At 41.6% G+C, this 20,435-nt stretch overlaps 1 protein-coding gene and 1 long non-coding RNA gene across 3 annotated transcripts in view; both read right to left on the reverse strand.

Moving 5' to 3' along the window:
* LOC121905817 (protein argonaute-3) overlaps positions 1–20,435 on the reverse strand; it is a 36,833-nt gene that overhangs the window by 15,482 nt on the left and 916 nt on the right. For both annotated transcript variants that reach the window (XM_042424347.1, XM_042424346.1), the window contains exons 2-4: positions 2,076–2,247; positions 1,702–1,822; positions 1,219–1,427 (exon numbers count right to left, since the gene is read on the reverse strand). In XM_042424347.1, the coding sequence (XP_042280281.1) occupies positions 1,219–1,427; positions 1,702–1,822; positions 2,076–2,247 (502 nt within the window). The remainder of the gene's footprint in view (positions 1–1,218; positions 1,428–1,701; positions 1,823–2,075; positions 2,248–20,435) is intronic.
* On the reverse strand, positions 4,882–10,586 carry LOC121905820. Its single transcript, XR_006098480.1, has 2 exons — positions 6,726–10,586; positions 4,882–6,111 (listed from the first exon to the last, which is right to left on the reverse strand). It is a non-coding gene; the product is annotated as an uncharacterized LOC121905820 (long non-coding RNA).

The raw sequence follows: 20,435 nt of genomic DNA on the forward strand, positions 1-20,435 counted from the left end.
AAGATTAGTTGACACATCCTGAATTGATAATGCAGGTCAATATGTGTTTATACAGTGTCACGTTCAGCTGCTCTTCAATATGTCCTGAAACTACAACAGTAATGTGGGGTGGGGGGGTGGTGGTGTCATCACCCGGACCTATCGACCTCTTCTTATGTTGCCCGGGAGGCACATTAATAATTGTACAAAGGGTACATTTTTCTTGCTGAATCCTGGACATGACAACGTGTCATGATGCTAATGTAATACCGGGCCCCTGCGAACAAAGCCGAATGAAAGGTGTCGATGCAACCGCTCTTTAATAATGCTTTGAAAAAAAGATTTTCATTAAAGGAACTGGTGTTGGACTGTGCTCTTGCCGGGGCTTGGGAAAGTGATATCGAGTGGAAGATGGGATGAGGTGAAGTATGGCACTGTGCGTGATCTCGTATAAGCTGTGTTTGATTTCCGTTGGGATCAGAGTTGCTGATATTAGTGCCAGTATGCCAAAACAAATATATGGTATTTACTACGAGTATCAGAGGGATTGTTTCTTACAATGTGTTTGATTTTTTTTATATTTTGGCTTTTTATTTGGTGACTGAAGATGGGAGCAGGCGAGGATTAATGTGCTGTCCCTCTGTGACACTATCCCACTTGATAGAGGATTAAAGACGTGTTAAAAGACCATTTCTTCTTTAAAGAATGAAACAAAAGTTCACTCTGCTTACCAATACTTGAAAACAGGAACAGTAAAATAAATTAAAGCATAATACTGCTGACGCTACTTAAGGTTTCTTCTCATTAAAAGGGGAGTTTTTCCTTGCCGCTGTCGCCAAGTGCTTGCTCATAGGGGAATTGTTTGGTCTCTGTAAATTAAAGAGTATGGTCTAAACCTGTGAAAAGTCCCCTGAGATAACTTTTGTTATGATTTGGCGCTATATAAATAAAATTGAATTGAATTGAATAATAGTTCGGGACATGCATCACAAATTGGTTGCTTTTTAGTCTGTGTGATATGAAAAGTATGTTATGGGATCTCCCTAAACAATTTCAGTAACAGCAGGGTGTGCGAGAGCGGCACATGTCAGTGTTATGATCCTTTTATATTTATGATGGTGAATACACTAAAATAATTAAATCTACTAATGATCTATTAATAACAATAAAACACATAAGCCTCCAGAAGTCTTAACCTTTATGAAAAAGGCAGGAAAAAAAAACAAACAAGCAACTCACTTCATGGATGGCAGGTGTCGCAGCACCACGTCCACTGCATGTACAGGGTTGGTGCTGATGGGTTTGTCCAGCTCTAGGGGCTCAGGCATGCTGCGGCCAGTCAGCACCTCGTGGAGCATGTGCCAGCTGACCAGAGACACGAACTTGATGGAAACTTTGAAGGGGCGATCTTTCCCTCCCTCACCTGGTAGAGTGACGTCCAAGTCCACCTGTGGGAGACAACAAGAAGAGGGCAGGCGGCACGGAGAATGTTAAATCATTCAGTGGAGGTAGGTTTCGAGTGGTTAGTTGTATATTTGTGTATGCGACAGAAGTGTGTATGTGTTTGTTTTGCTTTCTTTTTTTTTTTTACAGCATTTTTCGGTTCATGTGATGGTGAGCTGTTGAGATCGTGTGTCTGTGTGCGTGTATGTAGAACAAACAGTCTTTTTTTTGTTTTGTGTGTTTGCATTTGTGTGTGTCTAAATCTTTTTTCCGGCTCACCCCTGTGGGTGCCACAGGCAGTGGGTTGGCTGTGTACAGGCTCCTCTTCCCATCGTAGACTGGCCTGCGATCCCCAAAGATTGTCACCTTAAAGTGCTGCACCATGGAGTCCACCACCTCCCTGCACGACACACACACACACAAAGTAATGTTCAGTTACACCGTACGTAATTAAAAAAAAAAAAAAATCAACGTGTTAAAACATCACATCATCAGTGAGCTGTATGGTCTCTATCAACAGATATTCATCCCTTAGCAAAACACTGTGTGTGCACATTTAGACAACAGCTAAATGTTTTGTAAATGGGAATTATATAATAGGAAGTGTATGAGAAAGATGAAAATAAAAATAGTGGCCAGAGAGTCCATCCTACCTGTTGACTCGCCGTGGGCACTTGTCAGGCTTGATGTCCACCTCGTAGAGGTAGACATCCATCTTGGGGATGTCCACCTGGAAGCAGTTGGCCAACAGCTTGATGGGCTTCCCCATGGTGCCATAGCCAGGCCGCCGAGGCATGGAGAACAGGGACTGGGCCCCAACGGCTCCTGCGAGGAAAACAATGAATAGAGGATACGTTAGGGGAATCAGAGAGAGTGTGCAGTGCATACATTAAAACACACTGAACAATATTACAGATCATGTTATATTAAACAGATATGTATAGCTCAGCTGACACATTAACATGCTGACATTATTGACAGATCCTACCATATCACAGATATGGTATTTATTGGCAGATATGCAAAAATGTAAACAATCGATAAACATTACATTTCATAACTTTCACAATTTTATTCAAAATACATTTTATTGTGTCTGGGGTCCATTCAGAGTTCTTTATTATTCCATTTTCAGTTAATTTTACTGTTCAAAATGTACTGTTGAGTTATAATATCCTGCCTTAGTAGATCTTTGTCACAAAAATTTTAAACGTAAATTTGAGATATCCTCTGCCAAAGCAATTTGTTTGTGTTTATGTATGAAGGGAACACTAACTGATTATCATTATCAGTTTTTTTTAACCCTACAATATCAGTATTGGCATTGAAAAAACAAGAAAAGGAAACTGACATTATACAAAAGATAAAATGGAACAATGCTGCACATGTCCGACACACATGCAGTAAATAACAAGATTGTAACAAGATAACAAGAGCCTGATGGTGGAAAGACAGTGAAATTCCAAAAGTCATAGTAACTTCAGTGCTACTGTGGGGGGGGGGGGAAACACCGACAACAAACACATCCGACTTTGACATTTTAAAAAATAATACAACACAAACACACACCTCCACTACACTCTCAATAAACCCATACTGTCATATCCCTGCGTAAAATACACTTTAAATTTGATCTGAGAAAAGTACAGAGATGATATAATGAATGTGTCCAGGGAATAAAGCCAGTTTCAAAATGAACAACACACACGCCCATGATGAAAAAACAAACTCAGCAGCGTAAACACTATGACACATGCATGAGCGTTTTATGGTGCACCGATTCTAAAGCAAACAGCTGTACTGAGATGGAACAACACGTATACTGAAGGCTCACTTCAGGGGCTTCGCCTACATCTCTGGTATCAGGAGGTATCTGTACTTGGAGATGAAGCAGTCCTGATAGCAATTACATACATTTACAATGCAAGACAAATGCTTGCAATGGTGTTCCTCCTTTAACATCATACTTAACATGACTTTGTCAGAAAGGATTTCTACTAAAACTGTCACTGTGGTGGAAATAAAAGTAGCTCTCTAAGATGAAGGAGTTGAAATGCCACTATATTCACACCTCAGATGCTGTAACTCCTAATATTGAGTTCTGTTACTTCTCATAATAGGCTTTTGTCATGAGGACCAGTATAAAAAGTCAATGCAAAATGACTAAATTAATAAAGTCAACTGATAAACTGATTCCCACTCATTTCTATAATTGTTATGAAATAAGACCGATACATGACAGCATTATTGGCTGTTAGTTCTTTAGTGCTGCTCACGACACGTTAGACAATCTACTTAAAAGTTACACAATGCCACATTTGTTCTAAAAAAAACGATTACCGTGCACGCACACGCACTCACAAAAAGGCCATGAGATGTCTTAGACATGAGTCACTTTGATCCTGAAACACAGAGTTCTGTTCAACTTAATGTGCCACACTCATGTTAGTGCTATTTTTGGGTCTGCTGAGGCTTGCCTGCCACATCACACATGAAAAAAACGAATAGCTTTGCTGATGTACCAATACAATGTTTGGATTGATCTTATGATACCATTGTGAGTCTTGCGATTGTTAAACTCTGATACAACTCATCCATTTACCAGGCAAGTGTTGCTTTGTTTACGTCCCCCTCCGACCTCCTGGTCTTTTTTATTCAACTGTGTAGATCTGTCTCCGTAGTCGTATTTCTTGTACTCTCAAATCTCTACCAAAAAACTGCCCAAAATGTGTCATTGATAAATGAGAGTCAGGGTGGAGTGTGATTCATCACCGATTTGACTCATATAGACTCATGTGTGGGTGATGCTAGGGTTGAGGGGAAGTTCATAAAAATGTCCCCAAAACAGAACAGACACCTTCTGTGAGGTAATAGCAGACAACATGAGCAACCATGTTTGTTTACAGTCGGGTCTTTGGAAGTACTGTATGTGCTTTCTGCCCCTGTGGAGTTGAAGCTAACAGGGTTGATGGAGGGTGAAGGCCTCGTGTTTGAAAAAAAAAAAAAAAGAAGAAGCTTGCTGGGATAAAATGATGAAAAAGAGAGGAAAGTCTGGAATTCCTGCCACGGTTGTCTCTCTCACACAAAACTATGTCCACACAAACTTTTGTGATGGTAATTCCTTTGAGGCCCTGAGTGAAATTTGTGAGGTAAGCCCAATTTCACACACAAAGAGTGACAAAAAGGAAGGAAGGCATATTCTCCTAAGTCTTCATTGAGGCTAAAGAAATTGTGCTTGTCTACCATAGATTGTGATCTGTCTCAATCTCCAGTTCATTCAATTTGGGTTCATACACATCTTAACCAATAAATTTCCATGACTTTTCCATGCCTTTGGGGCTAATTTTCATGACCATACATTCTCTGAAACGTCTTTGTATACATGAAAAATAAGAATAAAAATCCATGTCAAAATGTACCACTGTATATCTTAACTCAAATGAATGACAAACTATGTGGTTTGATACAAAATAAACATTTATTTAAGTACTGCTGACACACCAGTAATAGGTTTACAGAATAAAATGTCCTCAAACCCTAAGAACTCCATTGTGTAGCCCTAATTAACATAAATGACTGGGAGGAAACAATGCTTGAAAAATAAATAAAGAAATAAAAGTGCCCACTAACACTGACATTAACTTCAAAGTGCCGTAGTTTCAGAAAGAAATTGTGTTTTTGAATACATAATAACATTTTAAACCAACTATGCCTCCTATTTACCATTAACCTCATTGAGCATTAACAGAAGATAACCTTCCCTGTTTGAATCCCCCCAAAACAATCCACACAGTTTATTTTTTCATTTCTGCAAGCTTCTCATCAATATGCTTTTCAATCTTCAGCAGCTTTTTTTTCTTTTGCGGTTTGACGGAAACTACATTTGGTGATGAAGGTCAGTTTGCTTGTGGCTTCAGGTCAACAGTCTTTCTCTTCTCTTCATCCTGGTAGCCATGGTACTTCTGCCTGGTTCCTGCAGCTAAAAGGAGCAGCTCTTCTGTGATCTCTACCGTAGTTTTGCCCCCAAAAGACCTGACATGGTCAACAATGAGCCTCTGAGCCAACAGAGACTTCTTCTGTTTCACCACAAACAATTATTTGTTAATGGAAAAATCCTCTCTCAACACTGGTCTGTCCACGAGACAAGTAGAATCTTGACCACATCCCACACTCTGGAAAATTATGGTTTTGTCCCCATTGTCTCAGACAGCAGGGTGTCCGATCTGTTTTGGGGTCAAATTCCCTGAATTTAGCCCGAAGAGCAGCCGAATAACAGAACTCCCAAAACTCTTTGAGGATATCATCATGCATTTCCTCATCTGTGGTCTTAGCTTCAACAAGTATGTGCGACATTCTTTTAATTTGACTTACGCACAGCTCCTTAGATTCAGCCATGCATCTCAGGTCAAGGCACTGCATGCTTCTCACTAACGTGTGATACACTGGAGCCTTTTTCAGAAACTTTTCAAGGAGTGTGGTCAAGAGTTTCTTGCAGTCCATCTTAAATCTCTAGTCTCTGCTTCTGAAATGTTTTTGGGAGGCCTGAGTTGGATCAGGGTGGCTTCTGCTGCAAATCCAATATCAATCTGAGAACTGTCCTTGTGCAGATTGTTGTCCTGAAAAGGGACATGGAGGAGCTTCAGTGTGGATGTGGCCTCTTGCGGGTCTTTTTCCTTCAGAAATCTGAATCTGCAAACAATTAAAACGAAGGGGTTTTATGTTTCAGTTTGATCACTCTTAATTTGTGAGTGTCTCTCTTTTATTAGAGTTAAACACACCGAATGAGTGAACATTACACATTCATAGCTACAGTGCTGTATGCCGATTATATTACGTACGTTAAATAATCATTTATTTCATTTTAGTCATTTAAAAATAAATACATAATTCCTTATGTAAGATACTACATATGTTGTCTTTATCCTATGCTATAATGAGTGCGGAAGGGAAAAATTATAAACTTTAAGCAACTTCCACGTTGTTAAGGTGCAATCATTTTCTCCCAGTTTTTGTTGTTGTATCTATTAAGACAACAATAAATGTTACCAATTGCTCTTCCAGAAATTATGTGCAAATGAAAACCAAAGCTAAATATGTGATGGACAACAATGCTGTTAAATTGCCTGTGACTGTTTATGAAGCCTGTTAGGACAGCTTTATGATGTTTTATTAACCTATTACACTTATACAACATTTAGCTCTGGATTAGGGGTTGTAAAATGGAAAACAATTGAAAATATATTTGTGTGTGTTTCTAATAGACTGCAATGTATAAAATAAAACATCAATATGTTTATTCTTACCTTTAATCAGTTTGTACATGTCCTCAGAGAGGAAGGTCTGCTTGATACATGGTAAGGAAGGGGTTGATTTCTCTTGCAATTGCAATATTCCCACTTTCACTTTTGGATCGGGTAGTTCACCTCTCCCTACCATCTCGATATAGTGTTTGACACGCGGCCAGAGTAGCAATCCTCTGTGACACGTTGACATTCTCAATCCACTGGTGCTTGCAAAACTTAAGCATGGGCGTGTTACATCCAGTTGCTGTCATAAAATCCCTGTGACAGGCAGGACGATCGTGGACCAGCCAGTACAGGCTAGAGAGTCCGTGTTCAACTTCCCATCCGGTGGGTTTACATCTATCTCTGAACACATTGGGCAGTATGTGCAACCCGCACGAACCGATGCTGATTAGTGACTTCCTCACATCGTTCTGCATTTGCTTCTGGAGTACTTCAAACACTTTCCAATTCAAGATGAGCTCATCCATTGAGATTTGATGAGATGAGATGGATGAGATTCATGATTCTGATCCCTGAAAGTCAGTTCCTCATTTTCTCAGTGATATCTTGAGCTGATGTATTTAGTCTTCACCTCGGGCCTGTGCCATCGCCTGACATGCATGTCTAACTGTTTAGCCTGTAAAAAGTGGTTCAGGCTTTCATAACATAAGATGACATACAATCTTTGCTTCAATACTTTGGACAAAGTCAGTTTCTCAAAAGAAGGAGCCAGTCCAAAAGTACATAGATACACAGCACCCGAAATGGTCCCTTGTTTGGGGTGTAGATATCAGTAGCATCAGTAGTGTATGGCATGCATGAGTGTGAGATGTGTGTGTGTGTTGTAAGGTGCAAAACAAAGTCATAAGAATAAATTAGCACAACGTACTAAATCAAACAAATGGTTGCCTAAAGGGGAAAGGAAGAGAGAGCTGCAGCTGCAGCAGCCGCGAGGCAGAATGGCAGACAGGGAGGAAGATGCACTGCAGCCAGGCTTGAATAACCTGGGAACAGCCCAGGGCCCCCAGGTGTTCCAGATTACCCTAATGATCCACTTGCAGGGTGAACAAAGAGACAGGTGAACCACAAAACAACACGAGATGACTCGGGGGGTCATCACAACCAGCATTTGTCATTATGAGATGTTCTGGCAAAGTAAAAACCAGCCTACATCAGCAACCTCTCCTGATTCCTCTAAATCCAACTTGTATTACATTAACGTTAGTACTCAGACCACCTGATGACGGAGCTGGACAGACAGCGAGGCAGTCTCAGAGAAGATATGTCTACCCTGATTAAGACGTCAATCCATCCTGTCCTCCGTAGACTCACTTTGCGAACAAATAAATGCTTCCCCGAGCCGCCTCGACCACACAGAGGCATTGGCTGGGGAAAATTTTGAAAGACTCACCGCAGCTGAAACCACCATAAATTCACTGCAGACACAGAATAATTCACTCCTGGACCACCTCCATGACCTGGAGACTAGGTTCCATAGGGCCAACATTCAAATTGTAAACATCTGAGTCCAGTTTTTGACTTAATATCAAACCTGTTTGAAAATTTTTACATTGGCCCAACCCTATTGTTTGACCAATATAGATTTTTCTCACATATACTCTATTATACAGGTATTTGTGAAGCAAAATTTCCATGACTTTATTTACTTTTCCAAAACTTCTCCAGGCCTGGGAATTGCTGTTTTCAAATGATTTTTCCTTGATCATACGAACCCTCAGATCTCCTACAAAAGTCCTGGATACAAACAGTCAAGGACTTTAAGAGTGTCTCCTTTACTGAGAGCAGTGTTTTTTCTGTGCTGTGATGGGCCTGGTAAAGTCGGCCAGTAGGAGGAGGATAGCAGGGAGTGGCAGGATTACTGAGTGGGCAGGGTTGGTGTTTTCCGGCTATCATCTGCCTCTCTGAACTGGCCTCCATTCAGCATGAGTCAGAGAGCCACCACGGGCAGAAAAACACACAGTGAAGCATCCTGATCCTGGACTCAGCAGAAGATGAAATACAGTAGCAATGACAGGGTCTTATAGTAAGAAAAAGGAAAATTTGAAGCAAACAAAAAAAAACACACCACAGAGGTTTAAGTTTTGGTATTCCACCCACTTGTGCACACAAAAGTACACAGCCAGTTGGTGTAGTTTCAGTATGAAACCTAAACACAGAGACATACAGTAATTTGTGTTGTGGTATTGCACAGACACTCAAAGAACGGGCTTGTATTTCTCATATTTCTCAGACAGTTACTACTTTTGGCATTTTGCACAAACACGAGCTTTTCCTGACGTTTTTAAAAACAGATGCGTCCGCAGTGACAAACTGCCACAAAATTTCACACAAATTCCCCACAGCAGATTTTCCAAGGCCAATCTTCCAAAAAAAAAAAAGGCACCCTATAGTGCAGTCTACCCCACCACCTGCAGTCTTGACTTGTGTTTGGCTGGTGGTAATCTGACAAGATGCAGACAAGCATCAAAACAAACAAATTGTGTGGGTCTAATCAAAATACTGGTCCCATCACCATGATATCTGGCTAGCTGGTCGCTGCATTCTTGGGCTTCCTGTGATTATGACAGACCTCTGGGTTATTTTGTCGCTTGCAGACACCCTTTGAGACATTGTTATGTTGGGATTTTTTAAGTATCCCTCTGTAATGGTTACAAAGAAACTGTTCATATTTCTTCACGAACGAATGTGTCATGCATGTGGGGAAATGTTAGAAAACCTCAAGAGTTAAAATTGAACTCGTAAAAAACAGACGAGACCCAAACCTCTTGTGGGAAAAAAAAAACTGACTTTATATTTTGGGAAAGAGGCTGGAGTTTGATATTCTTTTTGAAACCAGTATATAGCATTCATTTAAGGAACCTGCAGATTAAGATTAAAATTTACTTTGGCCTCCTTAAGTGATTACTGCTTGCTGTGAACACAGATGGGACCTTACAACATCACGCACATGGCAGGCGAGACAACATACTGTGATGTTGAAAATCTACCCAGCATGTCACACAGATGTGTTTTCCAACATTTTCAGAATAGCCAACCTGACCCCGCTCATTCAGCAACATATCAGATATCTCCCTCCTATCGCTCCTTCTTGGAAACTGTGTCCCTGTTCCCTTCACAAACAGACATAACAAACGTGCTTGTCCACAAGAGCAGGACCAAGGGGGTCAGAAGACGGGGATGGAGGTGGGGGAGACTGGGACAGCGGTGTACTTCATTCTCAGGCTTCAGGATTCAGAGGCAACTCATGTGGTACCTTACCTGCGGACAGATCATACTAATGCCTTCAATATGCACGTGAAACAAAAAACTGTCCAAGACATGTAGCCAATGTAACTGTTATGAGATGACTAAGACATCTGTCAGAATGGCTACTCTCAGGACTTGCACGGTGTCTGGGAAGCTGTACAACCACTGGCAAACAGAGAGGCTTGCATGAGTTTACAGGAACCAGTCCAAATTCAGCAATTCAGAAACACTGAAGACTGATCAAGAGCCTGTCAGGGATACCACCAGGGAGACTTCTGCTGTTGGCGTGTGACATGCTATAGACGGCTATGACAAATAGTGAGGACTCAACCCACAAATCCACACAGACATATCAAAAGCTTATTGACTCTTTGTACGGTGAGTGCGAGGGTTCAAGGAAAGAAACCTCCCCTGGTTGAGTTGAGAAATGCTGCACATCGTGTGTGTGTGGGCACTTTCAGATAATTACAGGAAGGACGTGCTTTAACAAACAGAGGAGAGAAAACTCTATCCTCCCCCTGTCTATCAGTTTGTTTCTCATTTCCTAAGCCTGTACATTCAGACAGTGAGAGGCAACAGAGATGGGGTAACCCCTCTTGACCGTGAATAAAATTAACTCCTTACTTATTTTAGTGAAATTGCAGCAACTCTGTGGCATGGTGTTGAAAACAAATTGCTATTCAAGCTGTGGGCTTGTTGGTTGGTTGCACAGTCACATTCAGAAGTATTTTCTTCCGATATATTTATATATATATTGGAAAATATATTTGTATTTTTTCCATTTATTGCCAGAAGAACAATCAAAATAACTCTGACTCAAAGGCAGCGTGGGTTTTGCATTAAGAAAGAAATTATCCTTTAATATAAGGATTCATTATATCATTCATTTGCATTATACTGTTTTCATAAATGTTGGTTATGTTTTTCAATTAATATTTTGCTGGGCCAACTATAGTACTTCCAATTACAGATAGTTATAATGAAATATTTTAATGTTGACGATATCTTATACAAACCAGGACAACCAAATCTATGTTTTAATATGCTTAGGCCCCGTAGCCTTGAAAGGTGGCTATTAAATGCTGGTAGTTTTCTATTTCAGAGAACAGCCGCTGTGGTTAGCATACATTTTTGTCACTTACAATGTACTCCAAAAATAACATGTTTCATGGCAGAAATACAGTATTGAAACGTCCATGGAAACTTCTCAAACTACTCCTACAAGTCCTGCAACATAATCCACTTTCCTGCTGTCCGTCAGTATGCTCAGTATGCTGAACACACAGCTCCAGTTAGCAGCTTGTTGATTTTGTGTGTTGCTTCTGCGGTTTAGCTGGCAACACTGCATGTGGACATATTCTGCCACTTTTTTTTTTTTTTTTAAAGGATCAGTTTTACACAAGTCAACTGGCAAGGTGAATAGCTGCAGTCTAACTTCCAATGTAGACGATGTAATCAAGGTTAGGAAGGCTTTCTCCAAGCTTTGTAACCAGCATTGTCAGCATTTTTCTTCATTTCTTTAGTATGGTTCAACTCCAGCACTGGTATAATCGTGCAGTAAACACTAATATTATAGTTTGAAAAGGCTCATTGGTAAGGACCTAAGATTTATTCATTCTTTATTGGACACATCTGGACAAAATAGAATAAAATATACATGCAAATCAATGATATGTGCAGCCAGTGCCATTAATGAGTTGCTTTGGTGGTTTCTTTGCATCAATGGGTAATTTGTGGTCAGTGCAAGTATATTATAATTTAGTTAACCAACTGTAAACCAAGCTGAGTGATACCATTCAGCTAATGAGGCACCAGTGCTATACTGTGATAGTGCATTTGGAATAAAGTGAAATAAATGTAAATACACCAATACTTGTGGTGCCTTTTTTAGCATATGAATATTCTGCAGAAACATCTCAGCAATGTGAACTCTTTCCACTCTACTGCTTTGCAACACAACACAGTCACACTGTACACAGTGGGCTGTGAGCCAGAATAACTGGATAGTGAGAAGCTAGGCTGACATCCAGTCCCTGCTAACCCCCTCAGCCACATCCCCCCTAGTACACAAACGTCCACGCTGCTAACGAGTGCACATGTCCACACACATACCCACAGCAACACACACATACACACACACACACGCACACACACAATACAGCTGTTGTGTTTCTAATCCAGAGAAGCCTGAGCTGTGGGAACAGAGTGAGTGCTCAGTGGCGAGGCACAATGGCGTCAGTCACAGCAGGCAGAACCCTAGAAACACACATACACACACACGCATAGACATACACAGAGACAGTGATAGCTGGCGTGGAAGGGCTGATGCACGTCACACGCGGTCACGCAGTCAGACTCCTCCCTTCTGTTCCCCTCATCAAACTCTGGAGTGTTGCATCTGGCACCCATGGGAGTCACTGCCACTCTCTGCCACAGATAAACACCAGCAGGCAGCCACACACTGACAGGCTGAAGAGGGCCTGGTCAGTCACAACAACGTGTAAGAATGTCTGAATCTCCCTCAGGATGAACCTGAGGCAGAGTGACAGACTGCATGTGTGTGAGCGAACAGGCCAGAATGAAAACAGAGAAGGAGTGTACATGATAGGGCTGGGCCGATGTAAAAAATTTCCAACCAGTTTGATATTAAGCCAAATACCAGACTGGACCGGTAATACTGAAATTTACCACTAGATGTTGCACGGGACTCAGCCGCTCCCGAATGGAGAGCCCAAAAATGAGAGTGTAGCGGCACCATAGTCAGGACAACTGATTTACACATTGTGTTCTCACAACAATCATTCAACTTAACTTTTCTTCTTGTACCTGGATGCTGTTGTGTGTAGTCTACATAGGCTACAAACAGCATAGCATGGCACGGCTATGCTAACGATGCTAGCCATGTTAACGAGCTGCTAGCCCTCGCACAGGCTGGTAAAATGATTTATCGTGTCCCTTTGTATCTGCGGTTTGTTAAACACAAGCTGATTTCAGACTGCTGGGAGCTGGAAGCAGCCCAGCTGGGTTTATCCGGGTCATCAGTGAGATCTGCAGATCTTAGCCCGGGTCAGCCTACCTCCTCCGGCTCGTCTTTGCCATCCAGCTGGGGTGGACAGCAGCAGCCGGCCCCATGATGACAAATGCCGGTTCAGTCGTTTGCATAAAATCAAACCGGTTTAAGCTCGTACTGGCAAAACCGGACCGGACTGGCAGAACCAGAAACCGACCCAACCCTTGTACATGAGAGGGAAGTGTTTTCTGTGAGCAGCAAGTGGGGGGGATTTGGAGGGGGTTAAGAATCAACATAGTGAAAAGCTTGTTTTGAGTCGGTAGCATTATGGAAGGCCCAACAGTCTCACTGGCACAGATAGGTGATGGGTACACACATATATATTCACACACACACACAAAGTACTAGCTCTGTTACACTAACCAGGAGAATCCACTTGGGCATGTTAAATAGAGCCTTGTGTCCTCAGAGTCTTGCCAGTCCAGCTTGAGTGGAACAGTGGATGGGGGCCAGGGCTTGTTGACTTTTTATGCTGACTTGGGCCTCTTGGGTCTCTGTCACTCTGAGAGTTTACATGCACTCTAATGAGTTAATTAGCCAAAACAAGATAATATTCAGATTACTGCATTAAAAAGGGTCAGTTTGCTGAGATCACAAATAAAAAATAATATTTTCCCACTTATCCTCAGTATTTAGCCATGGGATTACGCCACACTTACAGTAGCTACGTGTGTAGGCTCTGGAAGTGATGGCGTAGCTGACGTGCACCTCCTCAGAAATGAAACTACATGTCGCAAGAACTGTATTTAGTCAGTTTGGGCTGCCTATGTTTCCTCTTCCAGGTTTCTGATGCCATCAGAGATTGTTGAGAGGGAAGAGAACATGAAACAAGTAAAAAAAAAAAATTAAAAAAAAGGCGAAGTTATTTTCTCCTTTTCATTAACCCACATCTAACAAAGTCATTTCCACTGCAAACATTCTGCTCAACGCAACCCACAGAATAGTTTCATATTCAGAAACGAAACAACCTTCCAACTGTCGCTAACATCACAGAGTAAATGAAAGATTGTAAATATAGTCATTGTGGGCCACATAATCAAAGCCTGATCATATATGATACATCCGCCTGGTGTTGCGGTGGTGCTATCAACAGGAGAAATCCAACACTGAACGATAAATCAAAACCTACACTGTAGTTATCTGTGGCAAGACTCCTTTGTGTCAACTGTAACTGCAGCTCAAACTTAACATGTCTTTCCAGAAACAATATAGGTTTCTAATGACTCTCCTGGCTGCGGACAGTTTTCTTTTTTTCTTTTTTTTTTTTAATCCACAAAATCGGACCAAAAACTTTTAATCATAATCCTTCAGCTGACTGATCGAAGTTTATCTACAACATACAGTATTTCGTTTGATTTTCAATATATTCAAAGACATACAGACATAGAGCTTCTTCTTCTTCTCTAACCTAAAATTGGATAATATGGACAAAATCAACTACTTGTAAGTAGTGCTTTGATGGCGTGGCAAAGTGTGCTTGTTTTTTGGGTAAATGATGATAGCCAGCCATCATGTCTGATTAATGTATTAGCAGATGGATGAAAGGAAGACTGTCATAAGCTTCATAAATATTTCCCTCTGTGAAACATTTAAGTCACACTTTTCAATTATAAATATACCTCTAATTTTACTACTAACTACTACGTTTAATACTGACTGTGACTTTAAAGCTATAATATGTAACTATTCAGCATTAAAATGACTAGACCTATGTTATATATTTTGTTGAATTGTGTACTTACATTATGCCGAATGTTTCCAATAATTTTCAAACCAAGAGAAATCTGTCATTTTAATCAAGGTAAGCGTCCATTCAATTTGTTCACCTTTCAATGGTGTCATACCCCTCTACCAAAGAGTATACGTGCACAAGATGATAAATCAATTATATATTATATTATCAATTATAATTTGACTTTTATTCAGTTTGAAGCCGCACGTTTACGAAATATCTTTTAACCGGATGAAGGGTTTTAATCATCAGACGTCTGGATCTTAAGTTGACAGAAACAAGAAACAAGCTGAACAAACGTTAGCAGCAGCTCGGCTCGCACAGAGCCCCTCCCAGACATCCTGTGTCCGCCTCGGAGAAACACTGATTTTTTTTTACCTGAAACTGCTTTATTCAGTGTTTTTACCTGTTTTAATCATCGTGTACGTTTGTTTTGGAAAGGAGGAGACCTCTGCGGATAATTTGGCTCCCAGTAAAAACCTGCTGAACATTTGAGTCTTAAGTCGTCAGAGAAACAAGCTGAGCAAACGTTAGCGGCGGCTCGGCTTGCAGCCCCTCCAGACATCCTGTGTCTGCCGAACAGCGTCGGAGAAACACTGATTTTTAACGTGAAACTGCTATATTCACTGTTTTTAACCGGTGTTAATCACCAGGTCTGTTTGTTTTGGAGAGGAGGAGAGTCTGCGGATAATTCAGCTCCCGGACTAATCTCCTGAACGACGAACGCTGAAGGAATCCGAACCAGGAGAAGCTGGTCGTCTAAAAAACGAAGACAACAACTCCCATGATCCCTCGCTACTTCACGACGTCATCAAACTCCGTCTTTTGTTATTGTTTTGATTGAGAGACCCCTAGCAGCAGAAATGACATATTATGCATTTAAATATGAGAAAAAGTTGCTGGTATAAAACTATTAACAATCCTCATTTCAAGACTGTGTTGAATAATGAAGATATTTGGACTCTTTCTCTCCGCTACTGATAAATAGACCGACTGTCTGTCTGTCCTCCAGTAAGCCCCCCGACCAAACACGCACATACTTCTCCATCCAAGTCCCTCTCTTCCTGTCCACAACCTCCCCCTAAAATGAGCCCCTTGTAGCTCCCCCAAAAAACAGATCTCAGGAAGGGGAAAAGAAGGAGGAGGAGGAGGAGGAGGAGGAGGAGGAGGAGGAGGAGGAGGAGGTGGTGGTGGTGGTGGTGGAAAAGAAGCGTGGTCTGGCTGCTCTGGCTTCTAATCTCTGTGACACATCACAACCTCAAGCCTTTCTCCTCCTCCTCCTCCACACAAACACACGCACGCACGCACACAATCCCTTGACTTTTCCCTCACGCTACCCGGCCCACTCGCAGGAGTTTGCCTTCAGCCCCACACTCTGACAACAGCATGTGTCGGCCAGCAGTGTTTCCTCTCAGTCTACAACACCAACACATGATTAAGACTTTCCAGCAAAACATAAAAGATACATGCCCCACAGCTGTAGCCCTGTGACAATACAATAGAAAAAGCATTTCAGACAACATATTTGAAGCGTGTACTTGTTGGTGTTTATTGTATTTTAATTGGGTGCTCAGCTGAAACAACACTTTTTCTTCCTATCTAAGGAGCATGAGAAAGAAAGAATAAAAATATGCGGAAGGACGATACATCAGTGGAGATTTAACATCAAGCAGCACCTGTCCTGGTTAGATTGATGCTATTTAGGATTTCTATTTAAAAGACAGGTCTTCCCCTGGGCTGACTGCTTGTCACCTCCACCTTAAGGGGAGCCTGGTCAGGTTAGGCTAACCCATTGTCGCTAACTTTGGGGCTAACCCCTTCACTGTAATCAGCAGTGGTGGAAGCAAAAGACTTTTCTTGGTCTTAAGAAGCTGCAGCATTTATTACCTCACATGCTGTAGTCTGAACTGTACATTTACTGCCCGACTGACAACCTACTGCTCACCTTTTCCCCTGCTCTGCTCTGCTCGCATTCACCGTCACTTTTCTGCCACTCGCTCTCTGCACTCGCTCGACCACACACTTGCTATGCACACACACATTACCGCACCGCTATTCCTTAACAGAGCTACGCTACTCTTATAGCAGTACCTTTCACACAGATGTCCTTTGAAGAATAAAAAGAGAGGGAGGATTCTGAGATTTGATGCACTAGTCAATGTGGTCGGTCGGTGTTATCACGCTTGCACAGTGTGCGAGTGGAAATCATTCTGCAGCGGTGCACCGTGAATATAGTGGATACACTGAAAGACAAAACCGAAGCTTGATTTTGTCTTAACAAAAACAATGAGTGTTTTGAATCTTCTAAGAGGGATTAACAGGAGAGTTTTTTTCATTTTCTTTGGTAAAATTAAGCCAAGGGGAAATCTCTCTCTGACACAATGAGCCCAAAGAGCAACAGCAAACTGCATTCTACACAGAAACCTCCAACAATATGGCAATGGTTAGCCTTATGGGTGGCTGGGGTTGCGGATGGGGGGTTGTCTATTGTCAGTGGGCTGCTTGAATGAACTGAGTATTATGGGGAGAGACTGCAAATCAAGTACTAAGCCCTCCCTCAAAGCCGACCCCACTGTCTGCACAAAATCCACATAGAACCAACCTACAAGGAGAATGACAGGGAAGGCAGAGTTTCCCACTGAGCCACAGAGAGGGAAATAGAGGCAGTAACCAAGGAAGGGAAAGGGGGGGGCAGGGGGAGGGTGGTAACTGTCTGTGAACCAAAAAAAAAGAGCGGGAAACACAGATGTGTGAGAAAGAAGGAGGGTAAAGAATGGGGAGCGAGGCAAGAATAAGAATAAGACATCAATAGGACAAACAAACAGAAAGTGTGCTAATTTTAGACATCCTCAAAAATACCCCAAAGAGAGCATCTCTTTGAAACTAGTGCCGTTTCTTTTAAATGTTGTGTTAATGGACTGTAAATGGACCCACATCCACCAAGGCTGTCTTTTATACCAAGCTGAGTCATCTCCAGCCAACTCAAATCCCACCTGGTCGCAAAGTGTAGTGTGACAGGTGCAGGGTGAGGGAGATCCCCTTGCTGCACTACATCTGCCACATCTCATTCATTATCTTCCAGTAAGCCACATCTTTCAATATACCAAGTACATATATGTGTACAGCGGTTGTCACCACAAGAAAGGATTGCTATGATGACAAAAAAAAAAAAAAAAAAAAAAAATCACCTCAATTCTAGTGCAGTTGACAATCACAGGTTATCCATCCAAACTGCTCAGCTGGTAGGGAACACCTTGATATTCATTTTTCCATTTAAGGTATGTGGATATGATGACTAAGTGGGTAAAGGCAAATAATGGAACAGCTAGAACAGTCAGGTAAGTTCAGGAAATGACATCACTTTACTGTAATGCAGCCTTTAAAACCAGAAAAAGACAACACTTATGCCGTATCACGATATTATGATATCCAAAATCTAAGATGATATCTAGTCTCATATCACGATATCGATATGATATCGACATATTGCCCAGCCCTAATTTAAGGTTGATTTAATGAAATGTGAGATTAAACCCATAATCTGAAAATTCTGACAAGTTCAAGCTTTGCAACTCAGCCATAATGTAACATCGCATCAATATCAAGTGACAAGCTATTCGTGGGCATACCACAGGGTTAGCACATCAAAATAGATTTGATTTGCTTAAGGCTCGAAAGCCTTGCACTCATTATATCACTAGTGCTAATCTCTCCAGAGCCATGGTTTAATGCCACATGTGCTGCTGCTCATACTACTACCGGATAGAAGAAACGACTGTCAAGTTTCTAAGCAGGCTGTGCGATCAATTCGTATTTTCCCACACCACTCTCCAGGCCACTGACTGACTGATGGAGGGCCCCCCCCTTTTAATCATTCACCCAGGCACTGGGCTCGCTGGTGGGCCTGTGGCAGTTGGTGATATACAATTGTAAACAAACACCGACACACACAATATCAAGATCCTGTAGAGACTTAGATGGAGGATACACAAAGTTATCCAGTGAAACATGCCTCTGACTGGCATTAATGTCTCCCAAAGTGAAAGCATCAACCTCGCTCCCATACACAGTTAATGTAAGGCTGAGTGGCAGCATACTCCTCATGATATTACATCTGATGTGTTCTCATTTCCATTACTTGAAATGTTTGGCATTTTGATCGATCGATTATCAAAATAGTTGCCATTATTTTCCTGTCCATTGACTCATTGATTAATAAACTAACTGTTGCAGGTCTATATGCAACTAGGTCTATATCTAATGTGATTGAGCCTAAACACGTGACAAAATTTTCATTTTATAAATCCTGTGCACGCTTAACACAGGTGTTTCTTTCTGGTCATAAGCTAGGTATTTTGCTGATGAGAACACACCACATTTAATCAAGTTCACAGTATACCATGGGCTCGCACACCTGCCTCAACACACACAACTGTTTAACATTACTGTAGGTGCTTGGTTACTGGGAAAACACCTCCTGTTCCCTTATGCTACAGACACTGGGAAGTGTCCCAACTGAGAGGAGCCCAGACACTAATGAGGCAGTGGGTAGCAGAGAGGGATCTCCTCTTGAGGAGGAGGAGGAGGAGGAGGAGGAGGTGGGTGAGGGATCAACTGCTGTATCATGTGTCAGAGGCTAATCAAGAGTACCTGGCATTCAGTTTATGTTCACATAAGTGGAAAGCTTCCACAGCTGACACAAAGCCAGGCAGTTGGGACTGTTTAACTGCCACTACGACCAAGAAAGAGACTGTTTACTGGCCATGAGCTAGGTGCAGAGTTTTTATCATTGGAGGGTCGGGACAGGAATTTTCAGGGTTATGTGAGACTACTACAGTACATAAACAGATTCAACAGCAAGGTTTAGATGTTTTTCAACTGAGGGTGGTGTTGTAGGTGGGAAAACGAATATGTAAATCACAGGTTCAACATATTCCATTTGTTCAAAATACAACCATGGATCCTGTCAATGTTCTTAATAAAAAATAGTGGTTACCTACTCACTCTTTAGGAATTAAAAAACAGCATTAGACAGATACCTTACGCACACAGCATGGGCATAGCTAATGCTAAATATGCTGAGGTCAGTGTGGGGTCAGTGGGTGACCATGACCCCAGGGCCTTTAAAGGACAGATAAATTACTCACTGTCATAAGTTCTCAGGTAACTGGCCACACTAGATTTGAGTTGAATATGTTCAACATCTCCTTCTGCACCATGAGAACTAAAATCATAATAAAAGTTAATGGTGTGGGTGTCTTTCTGATAACCGAGGGGAATACCAGGCTTGACAGCACCTGGTAGATGAAGCCACACACCTGACCGATGGTGATGAAATTACAGTGACTGAACTTACTTCTAACTCATCTGTACCCTCGGGGGGGAAATTACTTGATGTATACATTGATTACAACAGCCACATGTTTTACTTTTACTTTAAAGTTTAAGGGGAAAAGTTGAATTGACTCTCGCATGACGAAAAGTCTCGTTAAATGAAACCATTTCAACTGTGACTCATGTTTAGGCAAAATGACAGAGGCTAAAAAAACTCCCTGGCCACGGTTTAACACCCTCAAGCTTTACGGTGGCTGCGAAGCACAACTGAAACAACCCCCACCGTCTTCTACTGAAACATGTCATATAAAACAGTCCACAGCTT

This window comes from Thunnus maccoyii, chromosome 10 (genome assembly GCF_910596095.1).
Source record: "Thunnus maccoyii chromosome 10, fThuMac1.1, whole genome shotgun sequence".
Taxonomy (NCBI): domain Eukaryota; kingdom Metazoa; phylum Chordata; class Actinopteri; order Scombriformes; family Scombridae; genus Thunnus; species Thunnus maccoyii.